This window comes from Colias croceus, chromosome Z (genome assembly GCF_905220415.1).
Source record: "Colias croceus chromosome Z, ilColCroc2.1".
Lineage (NCBI taxonomy): Eukaryota > Metazoa > Arthropoda > Insecta > Lepidoptera > Pieridae > Colias > Colias croceus.
Genome location: NC_059568.1, coordinates 14,160,311 through 14,179,681, shown reverse-complemented (window position 1 = coordinate 14,179,681; position 19,371 = coordinate 14,160,311). Strand labels below are relative to the sequence as shown.

The following is a 19,371-nucleotide window of genomic DNA, read 5'->3' as shown; positions in this document are numbered from 1 at the left end:
TTTGTATCATTACTTTTTTTTTTTAATTTTTCGTCGCGTTGTTTAGAGAAGCATACCTGCTCTGTATGCCCCAATTTGCGACAATAAGTGCACTGAACATTTTTATCGACAGGCGGGGAACGTTTTAATTGAGACGTTTCCGAATGTAAAACCTTAGTATGCGGACGAAATTTACAATTTCGCTTATAGTGCCCCATTTTGCCGCAATTGTGGCACATAACATGGTCATTTGTTTCAATTTTACGCTGCTTAAAGTCACTACAAAAAGAGCTCGAAGTTGAAGGTCGTTTATTATTTTTATTAATTTGAGGGTAGGTAGCGAGGTGTCTATCTAATGTTACAAAGTCCGCGGGGGTAAACTCAAACTCAAACTCAAACATTCATTTATTCAATTAGACTACTATTTAGTAGCACTTTCGAATCGTCATTACATAATTATTTTAACATTTACCACCGATTCGGAAAGCAGTGATCTATGGAGAAGAATCGGCAAGAAACTCCATAGTTGCTCTTTTAAAATCATGTAAATATTACAATATATGAAACTTATATCTAACTACATAATATATCATAATATGCCAATGAACTGTCTTGTGGTTTTTACGCGACAACCCTCCATGGGTTTTTATCGTCCATATATTCCTGAATATTGTAGTACGCTCTCTGAACTAATACATTTTTTATATAAGTTTTAAATTTAGAACTACTAAACTCTTTAATATTGTGAGGAATTCTATTGTAAAAGCGTATACCTTGACCCATAAATGAATTTTTAACTTTAGCTAATCGGAAAAATGGCATTTCAATTCTATTCCTGTTCCTTGTGCCATAATCGTGTCTATCTCCTACTCTTGTGTGTAAGTCGGAGCTTTTGTGTACATGCAAAATATTATTAAATATATACTGTGATGGTACAGTAAGGATACCAGTATTCTTAAAATGATCTCTTAGTGAATCCCGAGCACGTAAATTATATATAGAGCGAATGGCTCTTTTCTGTAAGATAAATATAGTTTCTATATCTGCAGCCCTGCCCCACAGTAGAATTCCATAGGACATAATGCTGTGAAAGTAGCTGAAATAAACCAGTCTAGCCGTATCTTCATCGGTGAGTTGCCTTATTTTTCGGACTGCATATGCAGCTGAACTGAGCTTACCTGCAGCGGTGTTGACATGGGCTCCCCACTGTAGTTTCTCGTCCAATGTTAACCCTAGAAATACAGTAGACTCAGTAGGATGCAATACCTCCCCGTTCAAGGTAATATCTCTGTTCAACTTTTTTACGTTAGGAAGTAAAAATTCAACACAAGTGGTTTTTTTGGCATTTAATAATAAATTATTGGCATTAAACCATTCAGATATGTGTAAAAGAGCACTGTTCACTTCGTCAACATTTGGGTCATGCCTATCCACATTAAAAATTAATGAGGTATCATCTGCAAACAGAACTATTTCACACCTATCCTGCAAATAATAGGGAAGGTCATTGATATATACCAAGAACAAGAAGGGACCTAAAATTGACCCCTGTGGAACACCAATGTTAATTGACGCACCGCTAGAACGTTCTCCATTAACAACTACAGTCTGTATCCTATCATGCAGGTATGACGCTATGAGGTTCTGTGCTTTTCCTTTAATTCCATAGTGATTAAGTTTACGTAACAAAGTACAATGTTCAACGCAGTCAAATGCCTTGGATAGGTCACAAAATATCCCCAGAGCATTTTTTGAGTTTTCCCATGCTTTATATATATGTGTTAGAAGTGCAACCCCAGCATCTGTGGTTGAGCGCCCCTTTGTGAAACCAAACTGTTTGGTGTGCAGTAAATCATTAGATGCAAAATGACTACTCAGTTGGTTTAATATTAACTTCTCGAATACCTTACTTAATGTTGGTAAAATAGAGATAGGTCTATAATTGTTACAGTCTTCTTGATCGCCCTTCTTAAATAGAGGTATAACTTTACTAAGCTTTAGTAAATTAGGAAATGTACCATAGTCACAACACTTATTAAATATAAAAGCTAAATTTTTCGCAATATTTTCTATGATATTATTAACTAAATTTACGGACATTCCCCAAAGATCACAAGTATTTTTTAGATTAAGCGTCTTAAAGGCAGTAACAATATCACTAGCAGTTACGTGTCGTAATTCAAATAATGTACTGCACCCCGCAACATGGTCCCTCAAAAAGGTTTCTGCAAGTGCTGAAGACGAATTTAAACTATTAGTAATAGTAACAGGGACACTACTGAAGAATTCTTCAAAAGCAAGCGCAACATCAGCACTTTTGTCAATAACCCTGTCATTATTTACAAGTTTTATAGTATTATTTATTAAATCTGGTATTTTATATGGTATTTTTTAATAAATCTGTTCGTACCTGATTCTCAGAGATACCTGATATGACGACTTCGATCTTGTTCGCCTCGCTCCACGCTGTCTCCAGTCGATCGATCATCGCCAGCTTGTTGGTGGAGTATTCCACGTAGCTAGCGGCGCGGTCACTCGTATACTGCACCATGTCCCGGAAAAGGTCGTGGAAACGCTTAGTGGAGGCAAATTGTCTTGTTAGCCGCTCCTTCGCTTCATCCCACGTATTGCACAAGGGATAGGATTTGGACGCCCACTTGCGTGCTCGGCCGCGCAGATGCGTAAAGGCAGCATTTCTCGTCTCATAATCCGTCCATGAGTTCTGTGTCCGATGGTGGTCGATTTCGGCACACTATTGCGCCGCCGTAAACTCACAATCGTCCGGATCGAACGACGGAATGTACACTTCAGTCGGTTTCATCTTCTTCACAGGTGGTTTGGAGTTTGAAGTTTGGTTTTCGTTATTGTGAAAAGTCTCCGCCATTCTACGGAAAAACGAAGCCCACATCTCAGGAGGCACATTAGGAAAAGCACTATTATTAGGCACGTTACGGTTTTCGGTGCCTCGTGGCGTAGATTGTTCGTCGCAGTTTGATTCGGCGGATTGGTTCGCCGATTCTCGGAAATATGTCTCGCTCGTAGTAGCAGGGTGTCGGTTAAGTACACTGGAGGAATGATGGTCAGATCCCACCGCTGCTTTCGGAGATTCCTCGGGATTAATTTCAACGTCCGCCATGATCGTAAAACAATAAAAAGAATCAGTGCGCACAACTAGCGCGGTTGGCTGTCGGGCGGCAAGTGTCGTTCGGACTGACACCCCCCCAACCTGCCAAACTACTGACTCAAGGAAAATGTCATTGTCACTTGTCATTGTCATAAATTCATTCGCTAAAACTTCAAGTCTCAATATGTCAATATTAAAAATATTCACAACTTTACCAATAGATGGCGTTAATACCAACTGAATAAATCAATACTCCGACAAATATAATAAAATTATAATGATTTTATATACAGACAAATTAGTACCGATGGCGAGCGGAAGTTAGCTAGACACAGAAACATGACGTTCCTTGGGGACGGCTTTTAACCGAACGGTGTCGATACAAACAATAGCTTATTTTAAAAGCAATTTACGTAATAATATTATATATTATAAATAATCTCTGTAATGTGTATGGAATTTATTCTTCAGCCCTTTATTATTCCTTCCGCGTAACGTACTAAGGTAAAGCTTTGGAATGATCTAGCTATGATGTGATAACTATAGAAATTACTATGACATTGGGGCCTTCAGGGAAATAGCGTATTCGTCATTAAAAGGCCAGCAAAGGGTTACAGGTATTTATGGACGGTGGCAATCACCTAACATCAGATACCCCAACTGCCCCTTAATTGCCTATGCCTTGAAAAAAAATGAAAAATATACCACCTATGTTCAGGATCGGTGTCGATGCCAGCAATGAAAACAAGAAGCCAGAAGACGAGGTCAACGAATACCTTATGAAAGCTATAGACGCCCGCTCCATAGATCGCCTGAGGACGGAACATTGCAGGCCGTTCACACTCACCTTCCGAGATAGCAAACTGGAGAAAAAGGTAATTTATGGATAAGCTTAATAGGTAAATTAGGTTCTTCTTGATTTTTCTACGGAGCAGGAATACAACGACCAAAGCATTGTAAATTTATTTTAGTATTAGGTGGTCTTCTTCCTCCTTTGCCTAGAAATGTCCTAAATTGTTATCTGCATCTTTTTTGAGAATTGCAGTAGGTATGTATAAAAAGGTTATGCAACCTTTACTGAAACAGTTCGTTTCTTTTAATAACGTCGCCTAAAAATACCATTGTAGTTTAATTTTACAGTTTATTGTATGAAAATCTTAAATAAACTAGTATTTATGTTTGTGTATTCATAAATAATTAATAGTACAATAGGAATGAAAAGTACCTAATTAAAACTGATTCTGTATTGGATTGATTGAATTGAAGTTTTAAAGAGAAATTTTTTTATTGTTAAAGAAATGGCCTTCGGTAAATAAACACAACGCAAAAAATTGAAAGCTTTTGTCATCTTTTATACTTTTTCGATTATATTTTACGCTTCAGATTTTTGCTGTTTATTACTATTCAGTTCCCTCTTATATTCATTACATTTTTATGTCACAACTCACAAGTAAAAAACCAAATTAAAAAAAAAAGTTTTTGAAAGAAAAAAATAATCGCAAAAACCATGATTCGTTAAATTTAAATTTCCCTGCTTCTGTACTAAATTTTCTCAACTCGCAATTACATTTAAATTTAAAACAATGTTACTTAATTCGCGTGATTAATTTATTCATTCCCGGGGGTCCCTGCAATAGTGAATTTTTTAACTTATTTCATGCAAAGAAGGCTGCAAATTACTCTGGGCTAATTGGAGAGGGGCCAGTTGGCAGCCACTGTGTTCTAGAAATCTAGTTAGAGCGGCACTTGGGAAATTCGCGTAAAAGCCTCAAATGTAGGTAATGTTGGAACACATCTTACGCATACCGATTGGTGGACTGTTCTAAAGTAATTGTGCCTAGATTTAAAGTTAAAGCCTATAATTTCATGGGTTTTTACGGGCAGCGTCAGAAATAACCGAGGCATAGAGGATAATTAACTTAATTCTTAGTTTTTTTTTTTATTTAAAAGAAATTTATGTTAACAGCTATTAAAGTGATGAGTAATGAAATAACAGATATTATTTTCTTGATGGTTTTGATAATATCGTTTATTAGAAACGAACAAGATTTGTGCATTTTTATTTACCTCTCATTCCAATTATTTTTAAAGATAAGGTACTTTATATAACTGAATATACATAACAATATGTTTGAATAAAATGTAAACATTCTTTTTTTATCTACTCGACTCATATCTTTTACATCTCAACGCCCAAAGTTACCAAAATAAATTAGCCATTTTGTTACGAACACAAAAATGAAGTGGGATCCCTTTTAAGAACTTTGAGATGAATCTCCGCGTCTCATACCAACTTGTAACGAGGTGGAGTTGTAATAACATGAACTTGGCACTAACTTTTCCCCTGGCTTCGCTTGTTGAAAAATACACAAAGGAAATACAAATACGAAACTTTTAAAAACAAGTTTTATTAAATGTAGCAAGATTTTTATCCGGTTGAGCTGTTAATAAGCAAGAGAGCTATAAAAATATATAGATTGTTACTAGGTATTTTACTTATGAATTATTTTGACACACAATAATTGTAATATCTGGCACATAATTTGTAGTGAAACCCTACTCAGGTTAGAAAACGTTTAACTGGGCGTTTAAGTTTCATTCAAAACTATTTGGTAGCAAGCCAAATGTTATCAGACCATCTTTGCGGATAAGTTTTCGTTAAGGAAGAGCTAAGGAGAAAACTAACCGTATCTTAATATGCCTTTTTTACATTGGGGTAGTAAAACTGTAGTTTTACTGCGTGATGTGGGAAACGCAGGAAGACATACCCACCAAATCTAACGGTGGCCACCGTTCACCTTCGTCAGCAGGGGTTAACAGCCAGGCATCGTAATATGCCTAGGGATACATATTAAGAAAAGTTACAAAATCGGTAAAAATTGCATTAATTTTTTAGTGAATTTATGAGATGGATGGAAGAGATCGCTACCTAGCGATAAGGCCACCGTTTGTACACATTATTTTCCTATTATCTGTACTTTATGTGTCTCTATTTCTTTTGTGTGTGCAAGAAATAATTAAATTAAAATTACATCTTCGAAATATCTTCGCCTCTAATTAGAATACATGATTCAATGTGTGTTTCTTATATAAGTATTATTTCTTGTTTCCAGTACATCGCGGAGAGAGACAGAATGCTCAAGATCTACTTCTTCTGCTCAATCCTCGTGTACATTGCTATTGTTTTCATCCAAACAATGATCTACGATATGTGAGTATTAAAACCTATTCCAATATAGTATATTTACTAAGAAGCTGTTTAACAATTGCCATCTTTTTATATTTTTTTTAGTTTTATTGTATTCAAATGCTTTTTCAATGAGTTTTTTTTGTAGTGAAACTTCTTTAAAAATTTCAAGGTCGCGTCATGGTAATATCGTTGTTACGTATAGAGTAAGGCGATGATTTTGGTATCTTTTAATCTTGCCAAAGAGGTTTCACTTCTGACACGTTTTTAATATGGTTAGAATCTAGTCTCGTGATTGAAAATTAAGCTTTTTCAATTGGTTTGTTTTTTATAGAACCGTCGGGTGTGCCATCACTATGTTCCTCTGCGCTTCCATCGTCTTCAGTGTAACGTATATCGTGGTCTGCCTCGATTTTAAGGTTGGTAAATTTAAAATACTCCACTTAATATTAAATTTCGGTATTTACCTTCGATACATTATCACATTAATAGAATATTTTTAATTATTATGGTTTGTCTTTTATTACAACATTAGATACTTCACTTTAGTTTAATTACGTTTATGATTAATAGGTGGAGAAACAATCAATATTTATTAAATCTAAACAAAACATTGTAATGGTTGTTCATTTAAATTTGAATTAATAAACTATTTAGAATATCACTTACGGGAAGTACGGGTATATCTATTGTGGTCAATTTGTATGATTTCCTTTCTGTTTGTTGTACTGTAGTAAAACAGTATTTTACACAAAGTAAACATTGTGTTTTTTTTCACAAATCACACTATATTTTCTCATTATAGTACACGACGCCAAAACTACAAAGGTTCTCAACCAGTATCCACAACAACCGGACTCTTGCGCAGCTCATGTCGTTCCTAGTGGTTGGCGCAGTCGCTCTACAGATCGAAGTCGTTATGGTATGAAGAAAATGATTCCTTAATTACAAACAATATATTATAATCAGAAATCAGAATCAAGTAATTAAAAGTCTTTTTGAAATAAATAACCTAGACGTACATATAATGTAATATATTTAAATTATGTTTTCCGTTGCAGGGAATTCACCTGCTATCTCAGCCATCAGAACCCGTCGCTGGCAATGAATGTCCACGAAGCATTAATGAGGTATGGGATAAGGACATTAATTGCTTATCTTCCCTTAATCTTCCTTTTTCATTACTATATTAAAATAATAATTTATATGATAATCTATATTTAATTTACTTGAAATAATTTCCTGTTTACCTATAGTCTTTACCTCTATAATTATACTATGTTCACATGTTTCACTTCTTCTGAATCTCTATGATAATTACAATTTCAGTTACTAAAACAACAATTATGTACTATAATATCTCGACGACGTATAAATCTAATTCTTACATCATCAGCATATTATTTCAAGTTAATTGAACTTGAAATAATACCAGCCAAAAACCACTTACCTTGTTTATTACGATAACTCTATTATCTTCCTTCCCTTTTTACGATATTTAAATCTTCATCTTCCACCAGCACTACCTCCAACTGACCCTCCTGGTGATGTTCCTCTGCGCGGTGCACCAAGTACTTATCACGATGCTGAAGACGATCCTCCTGGTCATCGTCAGCTTCACGTATATTGGCATCACCATACAGAAGTTAATTTACTACAGGCAGCATTACTATAACAACCAGTGAGTGATCATTTCTATACATATGTGTAGTGGGATCGTAGTCTAATAAGAATTTTTTAGTGTTATAGATAGTTATCGCAATGCATATATCATTGCGTGTCTCACTATTGGTATACTAAGCGCGAAGGGACTTATAGTTGCATATACTGATCACGTAAAAAATACTGAAACAACAAAATTACGTCAAAAAATTTTTGCAAAATTTTTCCTGACATAATCCATGTTTTCTTCTGTAGCATCGCGCAGCCGGCATATACCAATTCTCTAATGTAAGCATGTTGTTTTAAAAATTCAACTACATGAAAAAAATGCGTCTGTAATTTCATAAGTATTTTTTACGTACTTAGCCTATGCAAAACTATAACTTCCTTTGAGCTTCTATTTATTTTCAAATACAATATAGACGAAAAAGCCTTTAAGTTAAGATACAACGACGTTCAATAACGTCATTATTCAACATTTCAAGTTAGGAAAGTATTCAATATCTCCCACAATATTCTCTCTCTAGGCACAAATGCGCAGAGGATTGGAACCAAGACTTAACCAACATTGTAGTGGCTCTCGGCGCGCTTGTCGCTTTGCTGTTACACTCGCAACAAACTGAGAGCACATATCGGCTGGACTTCATCTGGAAATTGCAGGCTAATGGTGAGATTTTTATGAAATTTTAGATTAGTTGAAGTTTTTCTGTCTGTAGGTTGAAAATAAAAGTAAGATCGCGTTCAACAATCAGCCCAGCATTTTAAATAAGAATCTTACCTGAATAAATTGTTCTTTACACTGAAAAAAATTTAAAAAAAACCTCTTTGAAGTGCCTGAATAGGGCGGCCTAGTTGCCTGTTTTTTTTTTTTGTAATTATATCGCATTGAATAAAATAACCAAATTTAACAAATACTGACAACATCTAACTTCAATACAGATGAGAAGGAAGACATGGAACATCTAGAGGCGTACAATAGGAAGTTGCTGTCGAACATTCTGCCGGAACACGTTGCCCAACATTTCTTATGCAGCGATAAAAACTTCGACGTAAGTACTGAAACAATAATAAAGTTTTGAGTGCAGTTTGAAATTTAATAAACGTCGATATAGCTTGCTTGACTTTATGAAATCACGAGCTATTTTTTTCTTTATTTTTTAATTATAGGAAAGCTTTTCACTCGTGTCGTATGTTTTTCACTTTTCACTTCATCATGTTTATAAATTTTGCGCGGTGTGTCCCTTAAGACACATAAAACTGAAAGGATAGAATAAATTCGATTGCTCAGGCGGGTCACGAGTGGCTGAGTTGGTTAGGCATCCGCCCCGGAATGGCGCGAAGGATGCGGGTTCAAGTCCCGCCTCGTGATCGAATTTTTTCTATTCTTTATAAATTTATATTTATAAAGCATTTGAATGCCATAAAAACCAAAAAATATAAATTCAAGAAAAGGTCGTGTTCCATCGTTACAATATTGTATTCACTGAAAAGTGCTTCATATTGGTTGAAATGGTTGTTAAATCATCTCAATAGATGGCGCGCGGTGTGTCCCTTAAGACACATAAAACTGAAAGGATAGAATAAATTCGATTGCTCAGGCGGGTCACGAGTGGCTGAGTTGGTTAGGCATCCGCCCCGGAATGGCGCGAAGGATGCGGGTTCAAGTCCCGCCTCGTGATCGAATTTTTTCTATTCTTTATAAATTTATATTTATAAAGCATTTGAATGCCATAAAAACCAAAAAATATAAATTCAAGAAAAGGTCGTGTTCCATCGTTACAATATTGTATTCACTGAAAAGTGCTTCATATTGGTTGAAATGGTTGTTAAATCATCTCAATAGATGGCGCGCGGTGTGTCCCTTAAGACACATAAAACTGAAAGGATAGAATAAATTCGATTGCTCAGGCGGGTCACGAGTGGCTGAGTTGGTTAGGCATCCGCCCCGGAATGGCGCGAAGGATGCGGGTTCAAGTCCCGCCTCGTGATCGAATTTTTTCTATTCTTTATAAATTTATATTTATAAAGCATTTGAATGCCATAAAAACCAAAAAATATAAATTCAAGAAAAGGTCGTGTTCCATCGTTACAATATTGTATTCACTGAAAAGTGCTTCATATTGGTTGAAATGGTTGTTAAATCATCTCAATAGATGGCGCGCGGTGTGTCCCTTAAGACACATAAAACTGAAAGGATAGAATAAATTCGATTGCTCAGGCGGGTCACGAGTGGCTGAGTTGGTTAGGCATCCGCCCCGGAATGGCGCGAAGGATGCGGGTTCAAGTCCCGCCTCGTGATCGAATTTTTTCTATTCTTTATAAATTTATATTTATAAAGCATTTGAATGCCATAAAAACCAAAAAATATAAATTCAAGAAAAGGTCGTGTTCCATCGTTACAATATTGTATTCACTGAAAAGTGCTTCATATTGGTTGAAATGGTTGTTAAATCATCTCAATAGATGGCGCGCGGTGTGTCCCTTAAGACACATAAAACTGAAAGGATAGAATAAATTCGATTGCTCAGGCGGGTCACGAGTGGCTGAGTTGGTTAGGCATCCGCCCCGGAATGGCGCGAAGGATGCGGGTTCAAGTCCCGCCTCGTGATCGAATTTTTTCTATTCTTTATAAATTTATATTTATAAAGCATTTGAATGCCATAAAAACCAAAAAATATAAATTCAAGAAAAGGTCGTGTTCCATCGTTACAATATTGTATTCACTGAAAAGTGCTTCATATTGGTTGAAATGGTTGTTAAATCATCTCAATAGATGGCGCGCGGTGTGTCCCTTAAGACACATAAAACTGAAAGGATAGAATAAATTCGATTGCTCAGGCGGGTCACGAGTGGCTGAGTTGGTTAGGCATCCGCCCCGGAATGGCGCGAAGGATGCGGGTTCAAGTCCCGCCTCGTGATCGAATTTTTTCTATTCTTTATAAATTTATATTTATAAAGCATTTGAATGCCATAAAAACCAAAAAATATAAATTCATCATGTTTACCACTTTTTTATAAAAAAATCAAATTCATTCTTATAATTCAAGAATCTATTTAAACCTTGTGGACATGTAAAATTCTGTATCACGCAATTACGAATCAATGTCAATTAAAATCCATGATGCACATCTTATTAGCTTCTCATCAAAAGCGTATTTTTCCTTAATAATCATCAATCGTATAGAAATCACGAGCTTTAAATTTTACATAATCTTACAGGAGCTATACCACGAGCAATGCGAGTCCGTCTGCGTCATGTTCGCTTCCATCCCGAACTTCTCTGAATTCTACGTGGAACTTGAGGGTAACAACGAAGGTGTCGAGTGCCTCCGCCTCCTGAACGAGATTATCGCTGACTTTGATGAGATTCTGGCTGAAGAGCAGTTCAAGTACATTGAGAAGATCAAGAGCACGGGTGCTACGTATATGGCTGCGTCAGGTATGTTTCCAAACTTATAATTTTTTGGCGTATTACCTTTGGTCCCCCCGCTATGATCCACTGTTGGATCTACGGGTACTACTCCGTAACGTGGAGTGGTGGACTACATAATCTATAATATAAAAATGAATCGCAAAATGTGTTGGTAAGCGCATAACTTGAGAACGGCTGAACCGATTTCGATAATTCTTTTTTTATTATATTCCTTGAAGTACGAGGATAGTTCTTATGTAGAGAAAACGTAAACATGTACAACGGGCGAAGCCGGGGCGGACCGCTAGTATACTTTAAAATAGTACTTTATAAACTTCCATTTCACATGCCCCAAAGTTATTCGGTGGAAAAGCTTCAATTAACATGCTCTTAATCTTCTACTATCATCTACCAGGCCTAACAGCAGCCACCCGCGACCTCCGCGGGTTCCGCCACGTGACCGCGATGGCGGACTACGCGCTGCGGCTCCGCGAACAACTGCAGTACGTCAACGAGCACTCGTTCAACACGTTCCATATTAGGATCGGTAAGTATCAGTGTGCTGATACTGCGAGTTAACAAGACTTGGTAGCCGCTAGTGAGAGAACTATATGGCAGTTCTTCTTCTTACTTCCTGCGTATACAATAAACAGCTCATAGAGTTCTCATAAAGATCTCTGTATAGAACCCTATATTGCTTGTTGAACGGTTTCTTTTTCTTGCTAGCGGATTTCGAGTATTGTTTTCAAGCGCGTGCTGAATACCCTGATTTTACGCAATTTTCCATGCACTATCATGGTTTTGGTTTGATAAACAAAAAGACACCTTTATTGCGTGATGAACGGATTGACTGTTTGAGTGAAATTTGTGTATTCAGTTGTCAATAAATTGAATTTATCATACTCTGCGAATGTTATATGCATTACTGCGAAAATTGCATTGCGATTGTTTTTATCTAACATGTGGATAGACATCAAGAGTGGCATCTTACAGGGATCAATATTGGGCCCGTGGTCGCGGGCGTGATCGGCGCTCGGAAGCCGCAGTATGACATTTGGGGAAATGCCGTCAATGTTGCCTCCAGGATGGACTCCACTGGACTTCTCGATCATATCCAGGTGATTTCTTATGAGGCAACAAAAGTTTTTAGTACTTATGTGAATGTAGCTAAAACTGGCTATATTATAATTTTAGATGTTTTTGAATACCTAATGAAAATTGTCCCTCTCACGTCTGAAGCCAACATTAAAGTTTATCATTGCAATGCCAAAACATATAACACATCTGCTTCGCGACAATTGTGGTACCACAATCTTACTTCTTTACAATCTCACTCCAACATCCATGTTTCCGCAAAGCGAAAGTCCCCGCCCGTTTACATAATGTCCAGCCACTCGTTTATTATAGTGGCGTTGCGAACGTTCTGTAGGTGACGCAAGAGGTGTACGACATACTATCGAAGCGCGGCTACAAGCTGCGCTGCAGGGGAACTATCGACGTGAAGGGAAAGGGCAACATGGTGACGTTCTTCCTTGACGGCATCGGGGAGACGGCGATCATTAACAGCACGCATGACTTGTATTCGGTGAGTTTGGTTTAAAACAATACTTTTTGACAAGACGTTTTCACGTTTTCATGCTTGCAAAAAATTTTCAAACGTTGACGTTGCTAACAAAATATTTTCAACATCAATGTTTGTCTATGATATAGGAAGAATATCCTAGGTGAATAGTATCTAAACTAGAAAGCTTTTGCACTCTCATAATCCAGCATCCATCAAAGTCTAGATAAATAAAGAACACCTCATAAATACAGTCGTCTTTCCAATCCGTCGTCCAATAATGCACAAATTGAAAATTCTAAAATTTATTGTATTATTTATTTAAATACAAAAAACCTAATCTGAAATGCTTTACGTAATTCCAGAACCCCACACCGTCGACGTCTGGTACGAGTGGCATGGCCCATGACAAACCAGAGCACCGACCTCTGGAGACGCTCTCTGAAGGGCACACGGACGAAGACGGACCCTCTCCTAGGGCATCGATACCCAAAGGTTTGGAAGCTGATTTTATCCATCGATAACTCTGACGATAGCATTATAATATAATATACTTAGTACTTAGTATAGTACTTACTTAGTAAGTAATATACTTGTACAGTTCACATATTCTTTAATATGTAACAAAATTCTAAATCTAAGTATTATACTATACGATCTTTTAACAACAAAAAAAATATTAAACAACATTTATTTAACAATTTCAGCAGTAATGAATATCATTTTCCAATTGTTTATTTCTCAAATCAATCTAACAATTTCAGAGGAAGAAGGCTCAAGCTCAAAAGTCGGAAACGAAGCCACTTCATCCCGGGACAGCCTCGCGAGCGCTGTCCGTGCAAGGGTGATGAAGCAAATGCAGCGACCCCTCTCACTAGCCGATCACCCCGGCCTACCAGCGTTCATTAGCCTCCTTCAATCCAAGGCATATTCCACCGACTTGGGCACAGCCGCGTACTCCGGTAATACCCAAACTAACTTCTCCCTCACGGATATCAAGAAACCAGCAACTGAAACCCAAAGCAGCAGCGAAATTGACGGATTCTATGACGCAGAAGTACCACAACGCGCGGTCAGCCTCGCGGACTTCTTGTTCCGCAGGAAACCACGCACCAATAACACGCCTGTTAATATCATCGAGAATCCCATGAACATCGTCTAAGGCCTCGGCCGCGGCTCCACGATGGTCATACTCAGCTTTTTAATTGTTGTAATTAGATTTAAGAACCCTGATATGACACTCACCGGATTTGACGACACCCAAAATTTGACACAATATATCATCGGATTTGACGAACTGACTGGACTTGACAAAACATCTCGGATTTGACGAACCACGGATTGGACAAAATATCTCGGATTTGACAAATACAGGACGTGACAACTTACCAAGACTGAATGACAATGAACTTGTTGTCGAACAACATAAGCATTGTCAATTCATTCTATTGAACGAATTTATTGATATTAGTATGCGTGAATTGGATTATGCATTGCCAAGGTTGTGATACTTGATTCGTATTCCACGCGGGATGATACGCTTAATAGGAAAATATGAGACCACGGGTACTGTCAATTGTATAAGGATTTACATAATGTTGAGGAAACAGCGTGCTATAAGATGTATTTAGGTGATAAGGCTATTGTAGAATGTAGGATGATATTAACGTGATGGGGACGCATTAAGTCGGACGGTTAGTTTGGAATCGAATTTCTTTTAGTTATACATATTTAGAAAAATTACTAAACTGATTTTTAAGGTCTGCACTTGACGTTTTTTATGTAAATGCAACAAAAAATACTGAAATTAACTGATGCGAAAACAAATCGTATTGTATTCTCTATAATAAAATAATAATCTTTATTTCTTTTACCTTGTTCATTTTTTATTTCAATAGACCAAAACTTAAATCTGTAAAATCCCAAATAAGGTCGTCCTATCTCTTAGACTTCCCAGTTCTTATCTTTATTCTCTCCATAAATCCTCTCCTTTTTTTTTTAATAAACTGTTCCTTTTTTACCTTTCTTGGGTCACTATTTATTATATTTTCAGATACATTTCATCCAATAAATAGATGAGAGGTCGACCTTAGTTGGGATCTACATTATTGTTATTTTTTAATGATACCTTGAGAGCAGAGCTTATATAAAATTACGAATTGTCTTTGTAACTTATTAATAGTGCAGACAAATATTAAATCTTTACACACACGTATTTTTTGTTGCGTGATGCATGTAGAAATTCGATGAATAGCGCGTTAAAGAATTGTCAGTATGAAACGGATTCTTAAAAGTGATGGGCAATGGTAAAATCAAATATCAAAGTCAACCAAAGGAACAATCTCAACCTAACATAAGAATTGATTTGAAAATAACTATTTTAATGTTATTATTCTCTATGTGTAAATTATATATTTTATTCTTCTTAGATTAAATGTAGGGAATGTTTGTTATGTAACTTTATGTGCATGAGTATCTTAGCGAGATTTCTTTTTATTTATAAAATTTCCAGTTAAAATAAATTTTTATAATTATTTCGACTAATAATTTCAATACTCTTCATTCATTTTGTCGTCGTTTTCGGTGTTTTATGACATTATTTTTATTTTTTATTTGTTAAATTATGTTTAAATATTATTTCCTTCACATGTTACCATAGATAAAGATAATATTTAATAAAGATTCCATAAATGTGTTATCACTTAAGCGATCACGTTTGTCTCGTTACTTTATCTTAATTTTGTGTATCTAAAATTTATTTTTTCAATAATTCCAAATTTCAATGTTTCAAATTTTTTTTTTTTATATAAGTCGTTGATAGAACTTTCTCTTTCTTTTCTTATTTTACTCACCGGCTGTTATTTTTATACGAGACAAGTATGATTATGCAAATCTATCATTCCATTCAATAGTATAGTAATTAAAATAGTGAACCTAATATTATATTCCAAATTCTCGATGTCTTTAGCTCCATAATGAATGTCATAAAAAATATCTGTACGTGAATAAAGAAAAAAAGCCAAAAAAAATTACAAAATACCAAAGAACAAAAAAATGTACTTATTCGTAATAATTTTGTAAAAATTTATTTTGTGGAATTTCTAATATGTATAATTTTTTATTATTCCGTTAAAATTATTTATTTTCGTTACTAATTTCTTAAGTATCTTTTGCATTACGTTCTTTTTTTATATATGGAACATATTTTATCTTTATAAACATGGCATTGACGGTATCGGATCGTATTACTACAAAAAGCCCGCATAGAATCTGACGTAAGACCCGCCCGCATAGAAGTAAGTGGATCCCCACAGGGTGAGCAGCCTTGCAAAATCAAATAATCAGATAAAATATGATGATTTCATTTGATTTGAAGCTATTGTTGTGCGTAGCAGTTCGGTCATTGTTGACATCGTTCGGTAATAAATGACGTCACAAGCGCTTTCTGTCACACGCTCAGCCATGTGAACTGCTTCGTGCAGTTATAGCTTCGGCTGCTCGCTCTGCGGGGCCTAATCACAAGGAGACATGTATTGCGAAAGAAGAAAAGTTCTTACGCATACATGTCTTGTGAAAACCATCTGTTACACCTCGACACCACCTCGTGTTCGATTACTGTCGTTTTATATCGTGACGTGATACGACACGACAACCGTCTTTTTGTATAATCTATTTTAACGTAGTTAGTATGTATTTTAACGGAACATGTCATGCTAAATGTTCCCTTAAAATCGTATACGTTTAAATTATTGTCTATTTGATACAGTCGATTATAAATTTTAGTAAGTAGGTACGTAGTTAATGTGTAAGGTAAGATTAATTGTTCTATTTTCATGTGATCCATATATAATATTATTATGCCTTCTAAATCTATTTTTGACCCCAGTATTTTTCGATGTTTTATACAAGTTTGCTTAATATGTATGAATCGTGCCAATGAATTTCCAAATTAACAGTATTAATAAGTAGTTATTTCAATTTTGGATATTTATTATTTTACAATGTTATGTAGAATTTGTTATATAATTTAAATAACCTCCAAGGTGTTTTTACTGTTTGTGGCCAAATCTGAAGATGCATAGACACAAGGGAGGTTACCTGTACGTCATAGAGCAGTACTTATTTCAGTGGGAAGTGACGGCACTAGTAAAGGAAAAATGAGTATGCTCTAAGAGGTATTTGGTTACCGCCAAAGCATGGTAACACTCAACAACTTTTATATATTAATCCTGAATTGGACACGCGAGAAAAATAATGCTTCAAACCAGAAGATAACACTCATTATACCTAACCTAAAAAGAAAAGTTTCTCAAAAGAATTGGTTCTAAGTTTGCTGAATATAATTGTCTCTATACATCTTCGAATTATGGCAATAATTAAGAGATAAAAATTCAATTCAAAATTATAATGTTATTTAGGTATGTTATACAGCATTAAGGTATTACGTTTGTAGTTAGTTTAAAACAGATGCATCTGGTATTTGAAGTATAAATTATGTGTTTGATGTTTAGATTAATTACCAATAATTATTATTACTGAGCATAAGTCGTATGTATAGTGCTGTGGATGTGGTCGAGTGTGAGTTTATAAATATTATTAACAAAATACCTATGTAAGTAAGGAAAAATAATTCTCATCAAAAAAAAATTCTTGAACAGTGAGAAAGATCCCGAGAAAAAGTTACGTATTTCATATTTTTTTATGAAATGCGTCACAAACCCATTCATATGCCTACATCTTAAAAAATCTGTTATTATATCATGAGATTTTTTTAAATAATATATCATCATCATCATCATCAGCCCATATACGTTCCCACTGCTGGGACACGGGCCTCCTATGAGGGTACAGGCCATTATCCACCACGCTGGCCAAGTGCGTGTTGGCGGATGACACATGTCGTCGAACTTTTTAATTCTTCGACATGTCGGTTTCCTCACGATGTTTTCCTTCACCGTTCGAGCAGTGGTGATGTTACAACATGCGCAGATAAATTGAAAAATCAATTTATTTCCTGCGCGCTCGCCTGGTCTCGAACCACGGACTTATCGATTCGAAGTCTAAGGTCTCACCACTGAGCCACCACTGCTCATAAATAATATATGTAGTGTTATTATTTAACAGCCTAACGTAAAAAATAATCTCTCACTCGACCGTTAAACATACGGCGCTACAGATAAGCATTTATTACTATTAGTTATAATATGAAAGCGAATCTTATTATTTCATAATAATAATAATTATTAGTTCTGCCCCCAACATTCCTTATGTATGACCATTCATTTCGCTTGTTTATCTGTTTGTATCTCGGTGATGTTGTAACCAACTGTCAGCTCATCTTATTGGTTGGAATATTATTAAAGTACTTTTACATTAGATTAGGTGTGTATTCAAATTTAAAATTTCGAATTGCATCTAGGCATAAGTCTGTACTTTATATTTTATAATCAATAATTATTAATGTTATCGAATGATTATTATACACATTAAATCCCTCTGGCCCTTAATGTTAGCTAAGCTTTGCTATTTTTGATATTTTTATTAAATTTACCTCGAATATTCTTGATATAAGAACTAGGGCGACCTACATTTCTGTGATTTATAAATAATTCCTAAATAAACTTAAAATAATTTGCATAGTACTTTTTATTTGATAACAAAACATGTTATGTAAATTTGTTTATCAGTTTTTGCGCTATCAACCCCTAAAATAACGGAGTATCCATAAAACATTCTTTTAACTTTAACAAACTTTACAGCTTAATAAAAAAAAAATCTGTGAATATTTTTTCCCCCCAAAAAGATTATACTCTATAAAGTTTTGCTTTACACAAATATAATCTGTTCTCTGTTTTCGGTTTTTAAACGGTATCATTCCTCTGTTGTCAATGATTTTTGGAAATTAATGGATACTCTGTATTTCTGCGCGCCAAAAATGTAATACAGCTTTTAAAAAGCTATTTACGTATTTAGATTTTATAATTAGATAATATTATATTTGATGCACTATTTAATTTCTATTATAATAAAAATACTTATGATTACATTTTGTTCTCGTAAATTATAATTAGGTATTGCACTTCGTGTCTACGTTACTGCAATTTCTTATTTCGATTTAATATTATTTGATCCACGTAATAAGAACCAGAATGATTATGAATGAAATTTGACAATATTTGTACAAAATAAAAACATGAAATCCACCAAAATATGTTACAAAATACAAATATACAATAATATTTTTCTATCTAAGTATAGAAAAATGCGGCGGCGAAATTAGTTTACTATCAGGCAAGGCGTTTGCTCATATTTTGTCTTTTAATATCATAAAAAATGCAACTGGGAGATCTCCAGAGATATACATAAGTAACATCAATGTTGCTACTGACTTTCATCTGGTTCTTAATACATGCGATTTAGGTACCTAATCGTAATAAAATTGTATC

At 35.3% G+C, this 19,371-nt stretch overlaps 1 protein-coding gene across 1 annotated transcript in view; it reads left to right on the top strand.

Moving 5' to 3' along the window:
• LOC123705545 (adenylate cyclase type 6) overlaps positions 1–17,785 on the top strand; it is a 229,186-nt gene extending 211,401 nt beyond the window's left edge. The window contains exons 17-30 of the mRNA XM_045654375.1: positions 3,822–3,978; positions 6,217–6,314; positions 6,625–6,709; positions 7,096–7,212; positions 7,352–7,420; positions 7,811–7,971; positions 8,480–8,619; positions 8,892–9,001; positions 11,172–11,391; positions 11,780–11,911; positions 12,358–12,482; positions 12,794–12,949; positions 13,291–13,420; positions 13,690–17,785. Of these exons, the coding sequence (XP_045510331.1) occupies positions 3,822–3,978; positions 6,217–6,314; positions 6,625–6,709; positions 7,096–7,212; positions 7,352–7,420; positions 7,811–7,971; positions 8,480–8,619; positions 8,892–9,001; positions 11,172–11,391; positions 11,780–11,911; positions 12,358–12,482; positions 12,794–12,949; positions 13,291–13,420; positions 13,690–14,087 (2,098 nt within the window). The 3' untranslated portion in view covers positions 14,088–17,785. The remainder of the gene's footprint in view (positions 1–3,821; positions 3,979–6,216; positions 6,315–6,624; positions 6,710–7,095; positions 7,213–7,351; positions 7,421–7,810; positions 7,972–8,479; positions 8,620–8,891; positions 9,002–11,171; positions 11,392–11,779; positions 11,912–12,357; positions 12,483–12,793; positions 12,950–13,290; positions 13,421–13,689) is intronic.
• Positions 17,786–19,371: the final 1,586 nt, after the last annotated feature.